Below are 22082 nucleotides of genomic sequence, written 5' to 3' on the forward strand. Positions count from 1 at the left end.
CAGTCATAAGGGCACTGGGTATGTGGAGATGGCCAGGTACTCACTTAAAACAGGGGATAGGTTGTGATAATCTTCTGGGACCCAGGAGAAATAGTTTAAAGTGACTGGTGGATGAGGTGTGCTGGAGGTTTGAATGACCGAAAGAAGAGAATGGCAGAAGTGACTCCAACCAGTGATAGACAGGTGGGTCAAATCTGCAAGAAAGTTGTGTTTTTTGAGTCAAGGGATACTAAGGACTAGTGATGTTATGGAGAATGAATGACAAATAACTGTAGGGTGTTGTGGTGATTACCAGAAATGTGCAATGCATTTGGTGTGTGATACGGGAGATGAGTTGCCCATCCAGGGTAGTAACCTTCTTTGGGAATGGAAGGAGCTCGAGGGGAAGCTTGAGCTGACATGCCAAGCCCTCAGAGATTGTCATCTGCACCATAGTCATTGAGTGCTGTGACTGGTATACTGTGAACGGGACGAAGAATATACGGTGGAACAGTCATATGGAAGGGTAAGCTTGGGGAGGAGTTGATTTGCTTCACCATGGTGCTCTCTAGTCATGTTGAGCCCAGGCTTATGAAGGAATCAATTATGAAGTGGCCTGGCTCTCTACAATAAATACATATGGAATGGACTCACCTGGGATTTTTGGATATAAAGCGACATAATGCATGTCACATGTGCCATGGCGTTCCTTTATCATTCCTCAAGATGGTGATTCAGTTGCTGTGATTGGCTGGCAACCAGTTCAGGGTGTACCCCACCTCCTGCTCGTTGACAGCTAGGATAGGCTCCACCTACTACTGAGTCTTGTGAGGATTAGCGGCCAAGAATGGATGGATGGATGGTGTTTCAGTTGTCGATTTTTTTCAAACAAGCCTTCTAACTAGGTCCACAGGCACAATTTCCACTCATTCTGACTAGGTCATTTGACTCGTAATTATTCACTTATCTTGACCATGCTTTGTCCTCATTAAGTAGCATTATCCCAAAAACTTCAATTCATTAAACTGCTTTTGAGTTATTTAGAACATAACCAACAGTCCCACCCTGTGCTTTAAAGTGGTTTCAAACCAACACATTTGCTTTGAAAAAGCATTCCGGTATATTTTGACACACTTCAGATATGTTTTTATAATTTAGCAGTATTCATTAGTGTATTAGTGTCTTTTTTTCCCCAGACACACCTTGTTTGTTCTACTCTCTAACCAGTTCTCACAACAAGTTTCATGTTGGTAGTGAGCTTTTGGAAACAGACCCAACAACACACCACTGAGCGAAAGAACATTCTCATTTCATTTTACGGTTGGATTGTATTGGGCTAAAATATCACTTTCGATTTGCATATACTGCAATCAGATCCCCAGCTACAGAAAGTAGCTCTAGAGACATGGATTGTCACCTCCCTGGCAGGGAAGGGCCCTAAGCTGGTGTGTGAGGTCGAGAAGTTCCGACAAGATATAGTCAGACTTGCCTCTACACACCGCTTGGTTGTGCTCTTGAGAGGGGTTGGACTCTGCCCCCCTTTGGGTGGAGGAATGTGTCCTGACTTTTGTTTGTGCCTCAGCACCAAACAACAATTCAAAGTACCCACACTTTTTGGAGTCCTTAGAGGGAGTGTTGGAGAGCACCCCTCATGTACGCTTGGCACCAGGACACCTTAGGTTGCAGTGCGATGATCGACTTTGTGGTCGTGTCATCGTACTTGCGGCCGCATGTCTTGGAAACTTGGGTGAAGAGAAGGGTAGAGCTGTCCCCTGATCATGGTGATGGTGAGTTGGCTCCAATTGTAGGGTAGGATCTCGGTGCAGCCTCACTGGCCCAAATGTATTTTGAGGGTCCGCTGCGAAAGGCTGGAAGATTCCCCTGTCAGAAGAAGTTTCAAATCCCACCTCCAAAAAAACTTTGGTCATATTCCGTGGGAGGTGTGGGACATTGAGTCTGAATGGAATAGGCCCATGTTCTGCATGTGCTTCCATTGCTGACACAGCTGACCGGAGCTGTGGGCATAAGGCAGTCAGTGCCAGTTGTGGTGCAACCCCAAACACATTGCTGGACACCAACGGTGAGGGATGCTGTCAAATTGAAGAATGAGTTGTATAAGGCCTTTTTGGCCTGCGGGACTCCCGAGGCAGCTGATAGGTACTGTGTTGGCTGGCCAGGCAAAATGCAGCTTTGGTGGTCACTGAGCCAAAAACTCGGGCATAGGAGGAGTTTGGTGAGGCCATGGAGAACGACGTTGAGATGCCTTCATGGAAATTCAGGTCCACCTTCTGGCATCTCAGGAGGGGAAGGCAATGAACCGTTAGCACAATGTATAGTGAAATGAGTCACTGCTGACCTTGACTCGAGATGTTGTGAGCCGGTGGGGAGAATACCTCGAAGACCTCCTCAATTCCACTGACACGCATTCTCATGAGGAAGCAGACTATGGGTTTTCTGAGTTGGACTGTCCTTTCTCCAAGGGTGAGGTCACCGAGGTGGCTAAGAAAACTCCTTGGTGGCAGGGCCCCGAGGGTGGATGACATTCGCCAAGAGTTCCTAAATCCTCTGGAGGTTGTGGGGCTGTCCTGGTTTGCATGCCTCTGCAACATCTCATGAACATCGGGGACTGTGCCGCTGGATAACCAGACTGAGGAGGTAGTTCCCCTAGAGTTCCAACTAGAGGGGGAGAGCACTCCTCAACCTCCCTGGTAAGGTCTATTCAGGGGTGCTGGAAAGGAGGGTCCATCGGGAAGTCGAATCTCAGATTCAGGAGGAGCAATGGGGTTTTCGTCCTGGCCGTGGAACAGTGGACCAGCTCTACACCATTGGCAGGATGCACGAGGCTCCGTGGTTGTTCACTGAACCAGTCTGCATGTGTTTTGTGAACTTGGAGAAGACATTCGACCACGTCCCTCAGGGAGTTCTTTGGAGGTTTCTTCAGGAGAATGGGCTACCGAACCCCCTAATACGGGGTGTTCGGTGCCTCTATGACCGGTGTCAGAGTTTGGTACACATTGTTGGCAGTAAGTCGGTCTCATTTCCAGTGAGAGTTTAACTTTTCCAAGGCTGCCCTTTGTCACTGATTTTTTCATAACATTTATGGACAGAATCTCTCAGAGCAGCCGAAGCCTAGACCGTTTGATGGCCTCAGCATTGCATCTCTGCTCTTTGCAGTTGATTCGGCTCTGTTGGCTTCATCAACCTATGATCTCCAATGCTCACTGGAGAGGTTTGCAGCCGAGTATTAACTGAATGTCTCTTCTTGTTTGTTCTTTGTTCTGAATGTCGTTCGAGGGCACCACTGACTGCCAGAGACAGATTCCTTGTGTGTTGTTACAAACATGGCCATTAAAGCGGATTCTGATTCTGAGTGTGAAGCGGCTGGGATGAGAATCAGCACCTCCAAATCTGAGACCAAGGTCCTCAGCCAGAAAAGGGTGGCGTGCCCGCTCCGGATTGGGGATAAGATGCTGCCCCAAGAAGAGAAGTCCAAGTATATTGGCTTCTTGTTCACAATGGATGAATGCCTCGCAGTATCTATCAAAATTTAACATAATTATCTTTGTGAAGACAGAAAATTAGAATGCAGTCCATATTTTTCCATCTGTTAGTACTATCCACAAACACATTGTAGCTTAACTTTATGATTCTATTTACGAGTTGTTTTTAGAGCTTTCTGGACAAATTAATTTGGATTCTTATGTCCTTTTCCAGTGATTAATAACTGGAGCAATAAAACTGACTTTGCGTTTTCTCCAGATTCTCCAGCACCATTGTTGCTTTGGACAATTTCCTCTCAAGCCTTTTTGGCATGTTTTTTTGCTCCCGTGGCAGCTTCCATTGCAAGAGCAAGTTGAGAACATGGCATGGCATGATATGGCTCTTCCACTATACTGCCTGTGACATAACAACATGGCATACAATAATTTATTATATGAGATAAAAAAAAATGACATGATAACCGTTGAGGAGGGAATGCAATAATAAAGACATGGGCATACATACATGATCACCAAACTGATTAATCTTTATTGTTTTGTATTTATTTACTTGCATTAACAATGCTCAAAAACTGAAGGAAAAGCACGAATGAATTAATGGTATATCATTCATCAAAACCGCCCCTGCCGGCCTTGCCACCCCCCCTAGAACCCCTGCCGCCACCCCCTTTGTTGCCCCTGCCAGTGCTGGATTCTTCTGCATCATCATCACTGTGCCTTCCTCGTCCACCTTTGCCACCCGGGCCACCACCATGATCTTCATCGTCGCTCTCACTGCCTCGTCCTTTACCCCCTTTTCTACCGCCCCATCTACCACCACCGCCTCCCTTGCGACCCTTCCTGCCAGCCTTTTTGCGATGGCATCTAATCATTTTTGCCATGCAACTGATGTACTCCTGGAAGGTGAGCTCGCCATCGTTGTTCTTATCCAGCTCATCAAAGACCTCATCGACGTCGCATAGCTCAAGTTTTCCCTGTGGATACAAAAATTAATCCAGTTCGAGGAGACGACATCCAACCACATTCTGTGTTGAGAATGAACTTGGATTGAGTTTTTTCACTTACTTTATAATCAGGGGAATTTATTTCGTCGCTCACCAGGGCCTTAAACTGATCCCTGTTCAAACAGTCACTATCCTCACTGGAGTACTCTTCAAAGAGATCCACAAATTTATCAATGCAGTCTTGCATGTAAGGCATGGTTGCATCAGAGGGGGGGAAATCTGTTCTTGATAAATGGGGAGAAAATCTGTTTGGACAGATGAGAATTATGATCAAGGGTTTAGGCCTAGTGATGGTCATCATGTGTATAAGATGTGTTAAAAACTCACAATATCTTGTTGCAAATGTGCCTCATTATTTATTTATGGACAGGTAATGTACATAATGTAGATTATGTCAAAGATAGATAGTTGCACACGCAATTTATACATAAAACAAGTTCCAGCAGTACTTACGGTATCCTGAGTCTGGCTCCCTGGCGTGGTTCTCCAGCAAGGCCAGTGTGTGAATTAAGTGGAATCCTTTTATACAAACAACACAAAAGCCAGATGACTAAGTCTCAATGGCATTTTAACAATCAGACAATCAAATGATTCATTCTCTGATGTGTCACGCGCCACTTATTCAGGTTTTGCTGGTTTATTTTTGTTGATCTGTGCAGTTGGTATAAGCAGAGCAAAGCAAATTTATTTGTTTAGCTCATTTATGGGTTTTATATGATTAAAAGCATTCAAATACAAAGAAATAAAAACATTTGAAAGTAAAATTACAATTAAGACAGTGTACACTGCAAGAAATAGCATTGAAAAGCAGAAATACTCGAAGATTCAGGAGAAAACAGAAGAGTTTGTAACCTAGATTTGATGGACAACATTTGTGAAAAACTTTTAAAGGACCGCTGCAAAGCTGTATTTTTTGATGAAGTCAAGATGGCACGATTGATAACTGGTTAGCACATCTCTTTCACAGTTCTGAGGACTGGGGTTCAAATCCCAGCCTTGGCTGTTTGGAGTTTGCATGTTCTCCCCGTGCCTGTGTGGGTTATCTCTGGGCACTTTGGTTTCCGGCACGTAGTTTGCCTTTATACTCATGTGCAATGGACATGCTCAATTTTGAAAATGTGCTGCAGTTATTCCCCAAGTCAGAAGTGTCGCTATGGTTGATATTGGGGATGACGACAGAGTGTGGAGTTTCCACGTTCCATTGTTGTCATCTCCGGTGGCCATTTTCACTTTCCTTTCCATAACAAGGAACAAAGCAACAACAATGGTGGCCGTAGACGAGTGCTTGAACAAATGGACCTTATTGACCAAATTATATATTTCATAATGCTGCAAAATCGATCAATAAGGCAGTGGTACGTGGAGCCGGCAGGACCTGCGAGTACTTCATCACAGCATGTGTTCAAAATGAGCCAATCATGGGAGATGAGCTCTGTGGCTTTCCCCGTGCAGCAACTTTATTTGAGACGTATAGAAGGCGACTCGGAGGTGCTGTACGAGGCAATGTGTAAGTCACGTGATGCAGTGCGGGCGTCATCGGCCGGGCAACGGCAAGAGTATAAAGTGAGTGACCTTAAAACGGCAACTGACTCCTCAGTGCCACCACCGACCTGCACGTTGATTGAGCACCTTTTGGGGAAAACTCAAAGAAACTGACAACTGCCAAAAGTCTCAAAATGCTGTTGTTTCAACCACGAAAGGCAGATGTGAAAGCAGACGTGGAATTTGTCTGGCTGACTCAGCAGGTCATTGAACGACTGCAGCAACAAGACATTTTCAAAGCACTGAAAACCTTTGTCACAATACTCACAGAGTCAACCACAACCACGGATAAAACAGACTGGATGCACTTTCACTCAAGATGCAGGAGGCAAAAGCAAGCTTGCTTTCTATCTAGCTTGTCACAAACCTGAAAATTCACTTCAGAGGTTTGCATCTTAGCAACAATGGAAGGAAAACAAACAAATAAGAGCTTGAGTTTTTTGTTCGGTTAAACATATAACCACATTTTACTTTACATTACTACACCCTATCTCATGAAAGGTTTTACTGTAAAAATTTGATGTATCTAATCTAATCTTACAAGCAATATTATTCATTGCACGTATTGCAGTTCAAATTCTTTGGACTGCTATACAGTATCTGTATTCGATTTGTGGATTATTGTTAAGCAAGATAAAAAATAGTTTGTTTAAAATGGTATTTTATGTTGAGTTGTTATCATAAATGCTCATTGTGATCTTCTTATTTTTTACTCTCACAGTTCACAAGTACCTCAAATAAAAAACAAAAAACAATATTGAAACTAATAAAAAAATAAACTAAAACAAATAATCTTTCAAAAAACTAATAAAAGCTAACAAACCTGACCTAAAAATAATTAAAACAAACTGAATTTGAAATGGGTGGCATGGTGGAGCAGATGGAAAAATGTTGGCCTCACAGTTCTGAGGTCCCTGGTTCAAATCCCAGGACCCGCCTGCATGGAGTTTTGTTCTCCCCGAGCCTGTGTGGGTTTTCTGCTCCGGCACTCCGGTTTCCTCCCACATCCCAAAAACATGCAACATTAATTGGACACGAAAAAGTTGCCCAGGTGTGACTGTGAGTCTCGATGTGCCGTGCGATTGGCTGGCAACCAGTTCACGGTGTACCCCGCCTCCTGCCCGATGACAGCTGGGATTGGATCCAGCACTCCCCGTGACCCTTGTGAGGATAAGTGACTCAGAAAATGGATAGATGGATGAATTTGAAAAATAATAGTCAAAACTAATGAAAAATTAACTTAAAGTATTAAAATCCTACTATATCCTCAAATTTTATGCGCTATTTTACCCTATTTTCTTTGCCGCTTATCCTCATAAGGGTCGGGGAGCGTACTGGAGCCTATCCCAGCTGTCAATGGGCAGGATGCAGGGTACACCCTGAGCTGGTTGCCAGTCAATCACAGGGCACATGGAGACAGACAACAGTCGCGCTCCATGTTTTTGGGATATGGAAGGAAATGGAGTGTCCAGAGAAAACCCATGCAGACACGGGGAGAACATGCAAGCTCCACACAGGGAGGGCTGGGATTGAACCCGGGACCTCAGAACTGTGAGGCCAACGCTTTACCAGGTGAGTCACCATGCCGCCTGAGTATTATTATATTTTTACAATTTTGTTTTAAATGTTATGTTTTTTAAGTTACACATTTTTTTTTTTGTTGAGCGGTTGTGAATTGTTGTCGTTCATTCTTCCAATACATGTTCAAAAATGTTTCAGAACCACTGCAATAAAATCCCAGGAACACCAAAAATTATTTTATGTATTTATTTATTTTTTATTTACTTCCTGGCTTGAAAAGAAACATACAGAAAGTCAAGGCCAGCAACTTTGTAACAAACCCACATGAAATAAATTCTTTGTAGTCACTTCCAGCACTATGATAACAACAACATAGTTATCCCCGATCATATGACTATGATTTTTTTTTTTTTTGTTCTAATCTTCATGACCCTGTCTCTTGCGGTGGTACAAAACTACCAGCTGAGAAACAGCTCTGCAGAAGTCAAGGAGTTTAACCTCGCCATCCTTGTTCTTGTCCACATGCTGAAACATGGCCGTGATATTCTCCATAGTGATGTTTCCCTGTGAAACCCCAAATCAAGAAATCATCAAGTCACACAGAATACTGGACATGCTTGCAAATGCGTCCCATGTTCATTGCGTTGGCGACAGTCCCTCACTTGAAAGTTGTCAATGTTGACTTCTTTCTGCAGCAAGGCGTTGAACTCCTCCTTGTCCAAACGTTTTTTGCCATCGTCAACGTTGTATTCCGTAAAGAGGTCGGACAACTTTATAATGACTTCATCCAGACGGCCCATTGCTCCTCGGGTTGGGGAAATGTCTTTTCCTGGAAATGTTTTGGACAAACAAGAGACATTCTCTTAAAAATAAAACAATTGATTTGAACATAGCTGGCAATTACTTTTGTGGTTGGTTTTTTTTTTGTTTTGTTTTGGGTTTTTTTTTGACAAAATGCATCCAGCATCTCCCCTCTAAACTCCACCACACAACTTCTTTGAGCACTCACTTTATGTTCAGTAGGTGAGATGAGCTGTGCGACTCTCCACAGATGTCAGACAGACTCCAGCGAGATGCATCGTCTTATATTGGAATGGATGGTTACTCCAATTCATCTGGCACGCACACGCATACTATTTAAATGTGAGTAAAGTTTCACACTCCACCTAGACTGGTTTCACCACTTGTTTTGCTTCCAGTACAGTTTATGCTGAGTCCAATTGGAGTCCAACGAAACCACTTGCATGAGTCATGACTGCTGAGGATAAAGGGAGTTTCTCCAGCTGTACACCTACTATCATCAAAATAACACTCACTTGGTGTCTCCCATACTTTATTTACCTTCTCAAATCAATGGTCGTGGGTTCAAGGCACATAAAATGATTACTTTCTGTAAAACAAAACATTGCTTTCTTTTGTTTTGTTTTTTCCCCAAGGGTTGCCCCTTCAGCTGTGAGGTGTATAACTGAGCACATAACAAACAGCTTGTATTCCCTGACAAAAATGAGTAATTATGCAACGTGGCCTTTGTTTCACATAATTGGCTTTGATTTTTCTTTTTTTTTCTTTTTCTCATGCTGGTGCATTTCCCTCTGAAGTCCTTTGACTTTGTATTTTGGAGACAGACTAAAAACAGGTCGTCTCGGGTTGCCATGGCAGGTATAATTTTGACTGTCCCTTAAGAGGGATTTCCTTGAAAGGTGTAGTTATATGCTTGTTTACCGCTAACTTGTATTATTGTGAAACCATGACTCTGCTGCTGAATAAATGTTATATTAGTGTACAATTTTTATATTATAAAGAGTTAGCCGGTACAGTAAAATAATATCTGTCAGCCGTTTATAGGGCCTGGATTAGATCGTGTAGTCAGAGGTGGTAGGAACACACGACATTTACTCCATTATAGTTACTAAAGTAACCTTTGGGATAAATTGTACTTGGCAAAGTAGTTTTAATGCAACGTTTTGTTTTTTTTTTTACTTTTAAACAACAGCTCTTTAATGTATACCATTATGCTGGGCTACTTTGTGCTCGCGACTTTGATTTCCGAGTAATCGCTTGTGTGACCCATTTATATTTGTCAGCCAGACTTCCTCATCAGATACTGTTCACCAATCCAGTGGAACCACTCGTGACGTTCGTGTCATGAGCCATCCTGCAGTTCAAGTGCTGGAGCCTGTTTGGCGCTCCCCCGGCACCCTTCTTTTTTTTTTTCTTTCATTCTTTCTTTCTTTCTTTGGTTCTTCCTCGCTAACACCTGCTTTCAAGGCTGCCTGGATACCATCTACCAGAGTATCAACGCTTCTACAGTGGAACTACGGTTACTCAGACTTGAAGTAACCCTACTCAATTCCTTGTGTGCTTCCTTCCCTCCGTATCCCTCCATTTCTTTAGTGCTCCCTCCAAGATCCTTGCCGAGGGACATCTAGCAGAGAACTGAAGCCATAGCAACCTCTCGAGAACAGGACTGAAACACTGACGCTGTTTCCCATGACATCAATAAAAGTTCACTTCAGTATTTATATTCCCTAACATGTTTTGTTCATTCATACCAAATAATGATTAAATCGTCATCACAAGCAAAATTGCAGATGCTCTCTGTGGTACTCTTAAACACATTAACACATATTAACCTAAAGAACAAATGCAAATCGGGTCACTGACTTCAGCGAGGGATTGATTCCCGCTTCGTGATACTGGCAACCAGTTCAAGGTGTCGTCCACCTTTTGCCCGAAGTTAGCTGGGTTAGGCTCCGGCACTCCTGTGACCATTGTGAGCATAAGCAGCTTGGGAAAAGGATGGAGCAATGCAAGTTATTTTAAATATTAAATGTGGGGAAGGGTTTATTTAAACGTTTGAGCTTTAATTAAAAACTATACTAAAAGTCCCAAACAGCGTAAGAGATCCTTCCAACGTTGCAAATCATCATTCAGTGTGAATTCAGAAACTTTTTTTTTGTTACTGTTTGTGTGTGCATGCGTGTGTTGTGTTGTTAAGGAAAACCTATAAAAATAACAGTTTGTCATTCGTGGACATGTGTGGTTGACTTGCCAAAATACTCTCACTTTTCCAAATGTCTTATCTCCTCAATGGTGCATTTTATACAGCGAGTATGGTGCCACATCACTCATATCTGGCGAATCTGTCAGGCTGTCATTGGCTCAGAATGGGATGAGTCAATTTTAAGCTTCAAAACATTTTAAAGGAAGGAAGCGCAAATGGGGTGGCATGGGAGCTCAGCTGGAAAGCGTTAGCCTCACAGTTCTGAGATCCTGGGTTCAATCCCGGACCTGCCTGTGTGGAGTTTGCATGTTCTCCCCGTGCCTGCATGGGTTTTCTCCCGGCACTGCGGTTTCCTCCCACATCACAAAAACATGCAACACTCTAAATTGCCCCTAAGTGTGATTGTGAGTGCAACTGGTTGTCTCCATGTGCCCAGTTTTTGGCCGACAACCACTTCATTGACAGTTGGGATAGGCTCCAGTACTCCCCGTGACCCTTGTGAGGATAAGCGAGTCAGAAAATGGTTGGATGGGTGGATGGTGTGCTAAGTGCAAAGCAAAACAGCGAAGATGGTATTGTGACACTGGTGTTTTGATACAAGCTCCGACACGGTGTTTCGAATCACTTCGCTGCAGGACGATTGAGATAAGGTCCAAATCCTCAGTTTCATTTGCCCATCACTACCACACTGCCAAACCAGCTACCTGCACTCGTCACCGGCTGCCTCCACAGCACCACTCAAAGACTATCTACTTTTCCCTTTTTTTAGGAAACTTTTCATTACAATCTCTCAGCCTTCGACTGGTCTTGGGTCCAACCTCCATCTGTTGTGAGAGTTGGACTCTATTTTCAGGCAGCAGTTCATGATTATTTTAATAATTGATAAATGACATTTTAATTCATCCTGTTCAAAATGTGTATCAATTTATTCAAAAACAGCACATTATTTCAAATTGACAGTGCAGAAAAATGCATAAACATGAATCCATCATGGTTCAGTTACTAGATAGGGCCGGAAGAAAATGACAAAAACAAAGACAATACGAGAGAGTGCATCACTGATCCCAAGAGCCATGCAGGTGCCATCTTGTTAATTCTGAATAACTCGTAGTAATATGAAAACACTCACTGTGTAAAAGGTTTCAAGCAATGTGGTAACGGCGGTCCAATTTTTTTTTTTTGACAATTGTGCAAAAACATGCAGAGTCCTCTAGCATTATGAAATAACTAATAGAACACAGGTGTCCAACGCAAGGCCGGGGGCCAGATCCGGCCCGTCACAATAATTATGCAGCCCGCAAAGGCAAATCATGTCTCAACTTCCATGATTCTTGTGAAAATATCAGATTGTTATATGTCATAAATGATAACGTTGAGAAACGATTGCCATTTTTGTGTGACAAAACATGAACAATCATTGAAACACCCATTAGACTTGATTTCTGATTCCAAAACAGGTTCATAAATTCCGTGCAAGTATGATGAGGCAATCACAGTTCTGAGGTCCCGGGTTCGATGACAGACCCGCCTGTGTGGAGTTTACATGTTCTCCCCATGCCTGAGTGGGTTTTCTCCGGGCACTCCGGTTTCCTCCCACATCCCCAAACCATGCAACCTTAATTAGACACTCTGAATTGGCCCTAAGTGTGATCGTGAATGCGGCTACTTATCTCTATGTGCCCTGCGATTGGATGGCAACCAGTTCAGGGTGCATCCTTCCTCCTGCCCGTTGATAGCTGGGATAGGCTCCAGCACTCCCGTGAACCTTGTGAGGCTAAGTGACTAAGAAAATGGATAGATGCATTATGAGGCTATTCTAGATTTTTATGGTTTCACAGTCATAACAGCCCTCTGAGGGGAACCGTAATTAAAATGTGGCTCGTGACAAAACCCCTGTAACAGAACAAAAGTCCGGTGTAATGACCATTGTGTAAAGGGGACAGAGTTTACAAAAATTTATGCAGTTTAAAGTGACTACCGTATTTATAAGGTGCACCTAAAGGCCTTTAATTTTCTCAAAAGTCGACGGTGCGCCTTATAATCACTTACAAGCACTTTACATATGGATCAATATTGAGCCTTTAATGCAGGTCCATTTAATGGATGCATAACGCAACCCCAGCCTCTCCTGTAGCGTCTATTCTCTGTGCCTTATAATATGGTGCGCCTTATATGAGAAAAAAAGTTTTAAAATAGCCCATTCATCGAAGGTGCGCCTAATAATACGGTGCGCCATATAGTAGGGAAATTATGGTAGTTGTTTAAAAAAAAGAGAGACAACGATAAATCATTTAAAAACCTTTTCCACCATTAAGAGACCTAAAACCTGTCAATCGATTCTTGGAAGGTAGCAATAAACAAGTTAAAAAATTGCGGTTGCATAAGGGTGCACATGGCATGTACTAGTATTCAAAAGTAACCAATCACATTCAAACTCATGTTAAAAGGGAGTCAACACATATCCATCACTTTTAAAGTGCAAAAAACAAAACATGGATAAGGACTTACAGAAACACGAGTTGCTCGATTTACTGAAATTATTGATTGAAAAAACAGTTCCTTGACCAGACCGTAGTTGGTGTGTGTGTGTGTGTGTGTATGTGTGCATATGTGTTTGCGTGTGTTTGTGTGTGTGTGTGTGCGTGTGTTTAGGTGTGTATGTGTGTGTGTGTGAGAGAGAGAGAGAGATTGAGAGAGAATTAAGCATGCACCCCAAAGGATGCACATTTTGCAGTTACTTATGACAACCAAATAGGGCTGATGTTAGCATATACGCACATCCAAAACAACAACAAAATACATCTGCAACTTACCGTAAGGTGTTTTATCAAGTTAAATGGGGGTTGATAATTCCACATTTAGTCAGACACAGATAACAAGGCAACAAGGTATGACAAAGCCTTTCATTTTTGTGATATGAAATGTTAATATGTGTTGCAAGCTGCTGATTCATCCATTCCTTTCGGCCACTCTTCACATAAATGAGTCCTTTGGTAAGAATGCAAAGACTGTGTGCGCAACCATATGATTGCCTCACCCGATTTGGTTTGTGAATGGAATAGAGGTGCGACAATTTTTCAATTAATCAAGCTTTAAATTAAATGACAATGATTTTGGAACAGTGGTTACGTCTGCCTCACGGTTCTAAAGACCAGGGTACTATCTCGGCCCCAACTGTGTGGAGTTTGCATGTTATCCTTGTGCCTGCGTGGGTTTTCTCCATGCACTCCGGTTTCCTCCCACATCCAAAAAACGTGGATTAATTATCCATCCATCCATCCATCCATCCATCCATCCATTCATTTTCTTCGCCGCTTATCCTCACAAAGGTCACGGGAGTGCTGAAGACAATCCCAGCTGTCATCGGGCAGGAGGCAGGGTACACCTTAAAATGGTTGCCAGCCAATCGCGAGGGCACGCAGAGACCGACAAGTCACTATCACAATCACACCTAGGGGCAATTTAGAGTCTCCAATTAATGTTGCATCTTTTTGGGATGTGGGAGAAAACCCACGCAGGCATGGGGAGAACATACAAACCTCAGACAGGCGGGGCCAGGATTGAACCCTGGAACTCGGAACTGTGAGGCCAATGCTTTACAGTTGCACCACTGTGTCGCATGCATTAATTAAATACTCTAAATTTCCTCTATGTGTGAATGTGAGTGTGACCGTATGTTTCTGTGTGCCCTGCGATTGCCTGGGAACTGGTTCAGGATGTACCCCTCTATAAACACCTAAAGCAATACAAACACATTGAAACACACTATAGTGAGAGAGTGCAACAGCAACAGCTAAAAACTGCAGGTGAGAAACAACTGTAATACAAAAAAACCCAAAAAATCCTCAATATAGCGGGGCCGTAAAGCAGTGTGAATTACAAAGGTTATTGGATCTGTTTTCTGTGATAAGTTGCAGGCCCTCGATATACCTGGTGTAAAAAGTTCAAGAACCACTGCATTACATGCTCTATATAAAAGGACTTGTGATGACTTCTTATGGCAACTAATGATATGTCTATGTGTGATAAGACACGAGATAAGATGATGTATCATTTCTGACCGTTCTTTTAATATAATGACCAATAAAAGAAGGAATATCAAATGGGGTTATGTCAATTTTGTGTCAACAATAATAAACAGAGAGAGGATTCATCTTGATTGATCATCACAGTTTTTTAATTTAGCGCCAATGTTTTATTGACAACATCAGGAGAAACAAGTTAAACAGGTGCATAGCTTTCACCTACATGTTTGTTAATGATGACATATGACTGATGACCTAATTGTTACCCTTTCACTTGCCACATCCCTTGCCAGTCTTTTTGCAGTGGATATGTTTTATCAGTAGACCTATGATTTTGATGTACTCGTCCAAATCGAGTTTGCCGTCGTCGTTCTTATCCAGCTTGCCAAAGATCTTGTCGACGTCGCTTGTATCGACTTTTCCCTGTGGAACACAAATGGAGCTTTTGGAGAAAAAGAACCAACAGACAACAAGATCTGCTTTCTGAATTATGTACAGTACCTGGAGCTCTTTTTCCATCATTGCTCTAAACTCCTTCCTGTCCAGAGCGTTGTCATCGCCCGAATATTGCTCAAAGAGCTCCACCAACCTCTCCATGCACTGCAATCGATTGTTCATGGCTACTTGGGGGAGTCTAACAAATCGTGTCTCGGTAACTGTTGTGGAGGAACAGGAGAGAAATGATTGAAAAATGCCACATGTTCAGCTGAATTTTTTGAAACGGGGAAGGCTTGAAAATGTCCTGGTGGTGTGGCAGGATTAAGATTTGGGGTTCGGGTTAGGACTAAGGTACAGGTTAAAGTTACAGCTGGCTAAAATTCACTGATTCATATAACAATGGCTAATTTGAATGAGAATATCCCACCCTGTTCGACTGTAAATCATATTCCAGATTTATTTTATTTAAGTTTTTTTTAAAGGCGCTTGAGCTCGATGAATACAAGTATATCTACGTAATCCAATATTAATAACCTTTACAGTTTATAATTCGGATTTTCTAAAAGTTAGCACACTGCAAAGTCACCAATTGACAAAACTGAGTCAAACGCTTTGATGAATACCAAAATGGTCTAGAATAGATCAACTCAAAGGCAAAAAGAAGATTATATAAGATTATTTTGGAAATCATATATGTGGTTACTTTAGGGAGGCTGTGGTGTAACCTATATATTGTATACATACAAATATGTACACGCCTCCACACACACACGGATATATACAGTACTTCAAATTCCATTAATACTCACGGTATGTTTATCAGTTGAAGTGATTCTTCTCTGGTTCTCCAGCAATGTCAGTGTGTGATGAGGCTGAAGAGTGAGGCGAGTACCTTTATATACTCGTCTGAGGATCTGATTTCTGATTTGATGATTCATTCTCTGATCAGGTGTAACTCCCTACAGGTCTTACCATCTTTGTTTGGTGGTCAATGTTTGTGAAAAGAAAGCATTGTGAATTGTTCTGCCTTTATAACTGGAGGAGAGAACTGGAATTGGAAGAGAAATTGAATTTATAAAAAAATGAGTTTGTAGTTTCATAATGTGGTTGGTCAATAACGGCCATTGTTACAAATTCCTTTGAATTAGGGAGTGGTTGTCTCAATTTCCTTTTAAATTTTCTGACAAGGAATTACAGTAGGTAAAACCTGTAGGTTTGTTGATGCCATCAGTTCACTTCTCTTGAAACTTCCTCTGGTCATCTTGTATGCCCTGTATGGTTTTTTATTCTTTTCACACTTTGCTTTGCTGGCACTTTACAGTTTTTCCTCAGAACCTGTTACAAAGCTGTCTCTTTGCTCATCTGATTTTTCTGCAGTTTTCTGGCTGCTTCTCACAGTAGCCAGCTCATGGACCTAACATAATCTAAAGACAGTCAAGTCTGACTGTGTTGAAAATGTAAACAATGTGTGCTGTGTTTAAAGGTTTGACAATTTCACCTTCAGGAGACAGCATTAATTAAAGTCAAGGTAATTTAAGGTGAAGTCTAATTACGTGGCTGCTGCACCACCAGGATAGAAAAGGACATCATTCCAGATTTTGACTTGAAGAAGCAATCGTGTTTCCTTTTGAGTTAGCTGACAAAGTGTTAAGTAAAACTTCTACAACTTGTCCGTGTTCTGTCAGTACAGAATTTGACATGAAGAAGCAATCGTCTGGCAAGGTGTTAAGTAAAACTTGTACAACCTGTTAGCAATACAAACACTCCGCAACCCTTCACTGAATTAATAGCATGTCTGAATCAATGACCTTTGTATGTACATACAAAGAGCAAAGGAGGTGAGAGGTAGTGCTTACAAGTATTGCACCTGAAATTGAGTGGATTCCTTGAATGGGTTTCTTCACAGCTATTGACCCAGTTGGTTCATGATACAAAGTTCAAAGTGTAAATAGGTTTACTTCATTATGTTCATTTTTTTTTTGTATCATTTTGATTCCTGTGTCGTATACTAATTTGCTGTATCTTTATTTTAATATTTGTATGTGTCTTTTAATCCTATAAAGTGATTTTAAATGACACGAATATTTGGCCAATATACAGCGGCCGACCTAATTATCTAAGACAAGGGTCACCGACGCGGTGCCCGCGGGCGAATGGTAGCCCATGAGGACCATATAAGGTTCCTGCTCAGTATGTTCTAAAAATACCATAGGCCACAAATTGTTACTATTATTTGTGATTTAAATTCTGAATCTGACTTGCGTACGTGAATTGAAATTTTAAAATACCTGTAATGTCATTTACTACAATAAATTAAAACAAAAATATTTTATGTACGTGTAATGAACCCTTCATACAATCGATGGTTGCTGAGTCCTGATCTAACACGTCACCAGTTTTCTCACTGAATGGCTCACTAGTAAATGGACTGCCTCTGTCTTGTCAGACTGCTGCACCGTGAATATCCAGTTTCCAGAGTAAACCACATTGAAAATTATGCCTCTGCCTCGAAGTCCTGCATTTGGGTCCGCCCCCGTACCATTGGTTCATGACAGAATGAACTGGCCTGAACAGGACCCAGGGGGATAGTCGAGGCATCGCTGGGCACGTCGCTGGGGACGCCGTCCGCCCAAGGACCAAGCATCTTCTGTTCGGGTGGGATCTGTTATATCGTCCTCTCCTGCCTGGTCATCCTTACCGCCTGTGCGTCACGGCTAAGTTCCGACCATGACCCGTTCACCACCGCATATCCTTTTGGACCCGGATTTTTCAGACTTTGAGGAATACCTAAATTTATATGAACGGCTGCCAGACTGTGATTTGGACAATGACTGTGAATTTCCTCTCCCTGTGATCAGTCCCACTCTGTTTGTGTCGCCGCCCGGCGCCTCCAGCTTCTGAGTGCCTTTGCCCTGTAGGTTCGAGTCCTCGTCCTCCAATTCTTTTTTGGGAACCCGCTTGGCCCCCTTTTGCCTCCTGCTGCGCGGTGACGCCGACTCCTCGGCCACCCCACGCTCCCGTTCAGGCAGGGGTGACGACTCAACGGCTGCCTCCCGCTCCTGTCCCGGCGGCGGAAACAGGCACACTGCTGCCTCAAGTTCCTGTCGAGGCAGTGGCAAAGGCTCGTCAGCCACCTCACGTTCCTGTCCCGGCGGTGGGGACGGCTTATCGGCTGCCTCACTCTCCTGTCCAGGTGGCGGCAAAGGCTCGTCGGCCACCTCACGTTCCTGTCCTGGTGGCGGCGAAGGCTCGTCAGCTGCCTCACGTTCCTCTCCTGGCGGCGGGGAAGGATCCTCAGCCGACACACGTTCCTCTCCCGGTAGTGGTAGCGACAGGTATTCTTCCATCTCACGTTCCTGTCTCGACAATGACAGGTATACAGACGCCTCACACCCTTGTCTCGACGGCGGCCACCTCCCCCTCCTGCTTTGATGGCGACCAGTCCACAGCCATCTGATGACCATGCTTCAAGGGCGACCGATTCCTGGCCGCCCCGACCAAGCCTCGGTGGCGACCAATCCCGGGCCTCCTCACAATCAAAACTCAGATGTGACCGATCCCCGACCTAGCCTCGCGGACGACTGATCCGCAGCCGCCTCACGACCACCTCCTGGGAGGTCTTCGGCCAGAGCTGTCGCCTGCTCCCGTCTGGTTCCTGCTTCGCCTTTGGGTTCCTCCTCGAGGACGTCCAGCCGAATGCCCCATTGGGGACCCTGATGCTTGCTGTCCTGGCCGAGTATTGCACCTGAAATCGAATGGATTCATTGAATGGGTTTCTTCACAGCTATTGACCCAGTTGGTTCATGATACAAAGTTCAGTAATTCTTTTGCATGTAAATAGGTTTACTTCATTATGTCCATTTTTTTTGTATCATTTTGATTCCTGTGTCGTATACTAATTTGCTGTATCTATGTTTTAATATTTGTATGTGTCTTTTAATCCTATAAAGTGATTTTAAATGACACAAATATTTGGCCAATATACAGCGGCCGAACTTATTATCTAACACGTCAACAGTTTTCTCACTGAATGGTAAACTAATAAATGGGCTGCACTTAGGGTACACAGCACTTTCTCTAACCCATGACAGTGCCCAAAGCACTTTACAAAGTCTCACATTTACCCACTCACACACACTCATTCATACACAAATGGGTGACTGGTGCCATGCAAGGCACTGCCAGGCTCACTGGGAGCAAATTAGGGTTCACTGTCTTGCCCTTGGACACTTTGATATGTGGACAGTCGTGGCAGGGTTTCAAACCAGTTACCCTTTGGCCATTGGACAACCTGCTCCCCCGAATGAGCCACAGCTGCCAAAAAATGAACATATATATTTTCAGTTGCCCCATTGGTTAGTAAGGGTGAGACAAAAAAAAACCCAAACATTTGTTTCATGCAAGTTGTCAGAAAAAGGTCTGGAAGGCATTTCCCTGGTGCTCAGCAAGTCTCCCCCCAAAGAGGTAAATTGTGTAGTGTCTCCAAAACTCAAAGGAAATATTACTTATTACTTATTGTGACCAAATAGGGGTGATGTGGACATATATGCAAATCCAAAGCAACAACAAAATACATCTGCAACTCGTTGTCAGCCATAAGGGTTTTATCAAGTTAAATGTGGGTTGATAATTCCACATTTAGCCAGACACAGACAACAAGGCATGACAAAGCCATTCGTTTTTGTGATATGAAATAATAATATGAGTTGCAAGCTACTGATTCATTCATTTCTTTCGGCCACTCTTCACATAAATGAGTCACTTTGACAAGAACGCAAAGACTAACAAAGACAACCATGTGATTGCCTCACCCGATTTGATTTGTGGAATGGAATAGAGGTGCGACAATCTATCAATTAATTGAGCATTAAATTAATTGACAATGATTTTGGCACAGTGGCCAACTGCTTAGCAGTTCTGAGGAACAGGGTCTTCATGTTCTCCCCGTGCCCACATGGATTTTCTCTACGCACTTAGGTTTCCTTCCACATCCCAAAAACATGCATTAATTATCCATCTGTCCATCCATTTACTTAGCTGCTTATCCTCACAAGGGTCGCAGGAGTGCTGAAGCCAATCCCAGCTATCATTGGGCAGGAGGCAGGGTACACCCTGAACTGATTCCCTGCCAATCACTGGGAATCAGGCTCCTGCCTGATGATAACGAGGATAGGCTCCAGCATGCCCGTGACCCTTGTGAGGATAAGTGGCTCAGTTAATGGACGGATGGATGGATGGATGGATGAATGATTTTGACATTAGTCAGTTAAGAGGCAGTTAAAGTTAAAATTCCTTAAATCCTGAGAGTTTCAGCCTCTCAACAGTTTGAATTCTTGGATTTCTGTCAGCCTCCATGAAAGCAGACTGCTTATCTTTGTGATGAGTACAAATCTGACATTTTCCAACATCTGCTTTGACTTTGGAAAAGAATGATCAACATTTATGTCTACTTTCAATTTACAGCACCTATATGGGGAGAGACTTGTTCGCACAGGAGTAATGCCTTCCAAACCCTTTTCTGACAACTTGCATGAAACAAATGTGGTTTTTTTTCTCTCTCACTCTTAGTAACCAGTGGAGCAACTGCATTGTTTTGGCACATGGAACAGACGCAGAGGGCATATGGGGAATTGAACTCGTGCCCTGGATTGGCTGCAATACCGAGGAGTTCAAAAACAGCTTCCATTGATTCAACTCTCAAATCTATGCTCTCGACCCAACAAAATGGATGAGCTTCATCTCATCACAAAGACCAGTAAAGACTCCCTAAATGTCAAAATATAGGCACAAACCTAAATCTACAAAGCCTGTGGTGAAAGCAGTGAAGAAGTGGACCAATGAAGCAAAGAGGGAACTATAACACTGATGAGACTCCACAGATTGGAGTGTCTTTAAAACTTCGACTGGCAACTCAAATAAAAAACTCAAACTCCTAAATATTTGGACATTACATCAGCTTCTGTGAAGACGTGTGTGTACCACCAGTCATTTGAAATGCTCAAGAACAACAACCTCTGCGGGCTAAAGACGACACTTATCGGAGTGGAATTAAAACAGCCCTGTACAATCAGGACAGAAACCAGATGACAAACTAAATCCCAAGAAATCACGGAAAAGCTAGAAAACCAGTTTACTGCTCATGATTCTGATTCAATATGGTGAGTACAAACCTTCATCCTCCCAAGCAGAGAACAATAAAGGACTGGGGCTGACAACTGAATGCCTTTGAATGCACATTGGAAAAGGGTACTTTCACACCCTACACCATCCTAGCCGTACCACACCTTGCAAGATTTGTGACCTGATAAATGCAAATTTATGGTGATATGATTGGCTTTCCACTTACGTCTTATGCTCCCAACTGTGCTCACTGGAATGTTCAGATGCTTAGATATGCACCTGTGACCAACACCAGCATTATGTTTTGCAACAATTACTTTGCGATAGTCTTGGGACAGCGCTCTGCTTTTAATGATTATGAACTGCGTCCTGACTCAGGCCTTGGCAATAGGACTGAACCAACCAGGTGACATTCATTAGGAGTGACAAGGGGCTGGATTGCTGTTTGATTATTCATAGATTTTTGGTGTTGTCTTGACTTTCAATGCCTTTTGGCACCTTCTTTTATTCATCCATCCATCCATTTTCTGAGGCGCCTATCCTCACGTGGGTCGCGGGAGTGCTGGTGCCAATCCCTGCTGTCATCGGGCAAGAGAGGGGTACACCCTGAACTGGTTGTCAGCCAATCGCAGGACACATAGAGATGGACAACAGTCACACTCACAATCACACCGAGGGGCAATTTATAGTCTCCGATACATGCATGTTTTTGGGATGTGGGAGGAAATCACAGTGCCTGGAGAAAACCCAAGCAGGCACGGGGAGAACATGGAAACTCCACACAGGTGGGGCCGAGATTTGAACCCTGGTCCTCAATACCGTGAGGCCAACGGTCTAGCCAGTTGGGGAACCGTACCGCCCCCTTATCGTCATGTGTTCAATATTTCTCCCGTACCATAGCACAGTTTTACACAGACTCAATTTCTAACTTTATTTGTTGTACTTTCTT

General features: G+C 43.2%; 3 protein-coding genes across 3 annotated transcripts; all 3 read right to left on the reverse strand.

The window, feature by feature from the left end:
• Window positions 1-4024: 4024 nt before the first annotated feature.
• Window positions 4025-4995, reverse strand: LOC133501287 (protein S100-A9-like). Its single transcript, XM_061820933.1, has 3 exons — window positions 4937-4995; window positions 4545-4728; window positions 4025-4453 (listed from the first exon to the last, which is right to left on the reverse strand). The coding sequence occupies exons 2-3, from the start codon at window positions 4677-4679 to the stop codon at window positions 4085-4087; spliced, it is 504 nt and encodes a 167-aa protein (XP_061676917.1). The 5' UTR covers window positions 4680-4728; window positions 4937-4995; the 3' UTR covers window positions 4025-4084.
• A 9710-nt stretch (window positions 4996-14705) lies between these two features.
• Window positions 14706-15954, reverse strand: LOC133501206 (protein S100-A11-like). Its single transcript, XM_061820787.1, has 3 exons — window positions 15823-15954; window positions 15077-15231; window positions 14706-14998 (listed from the first exon to the last, which is right to left on the reverse strand). Exons 2-3 carry the CDS (start codon window positions 15191-15193, stop codon window positions 14846-14848), a joined length of 270 nt encoding a protein of 89 aa, XP_061676771.1. The 5' UTR covers window positions 15194-15231; window positions 15823-15954; the 3' UTR covers window positions 14706-14845.
• A 686-nt stretch (window positions 15955-16640) lies between these two features.
• LOC133501017 (protein TsetseEP-like) lies at window positions 16641-21629 on the reverse strand. The gene is made up of 2 exons (XM_061820390.1): window positions 21360-21629; window positions 16641-18758 (listed from the first exon to the last, which is right to left on the reverse strand). Exon 2 carries the CDS (start codon window positions 18475-18477, stop codon window positions 17728-17730), a length of 750 nt encoding a protein of 249 aa, XP_061676374.1. The 5' UTR covers window positions 18478-18758; window positions 21360-21629; the 3' UTR covers window positions 16641-17727.
• Between the last annotated feature and the right edge of the window lie 453 nt (window positions 21630-22082).

This window comes from Syngnathoides biaculeatus, chromosome 5 (assembly GCF_019802595.1).
Source record: "Syngnathoides biaculeatus isolate LvHL_M chromosome 5, ASM1980259v1, whole genome shotgun sequence".
In the NCBI taxonomy this organism is placed as follows: domain Eukaryota; kingdom Metazoa; phylum Chordata; class Actinopteri; order Syngnathiformes; family Syngnathidae; genus Syngnathoides; species Syngnathoides biaculeatus.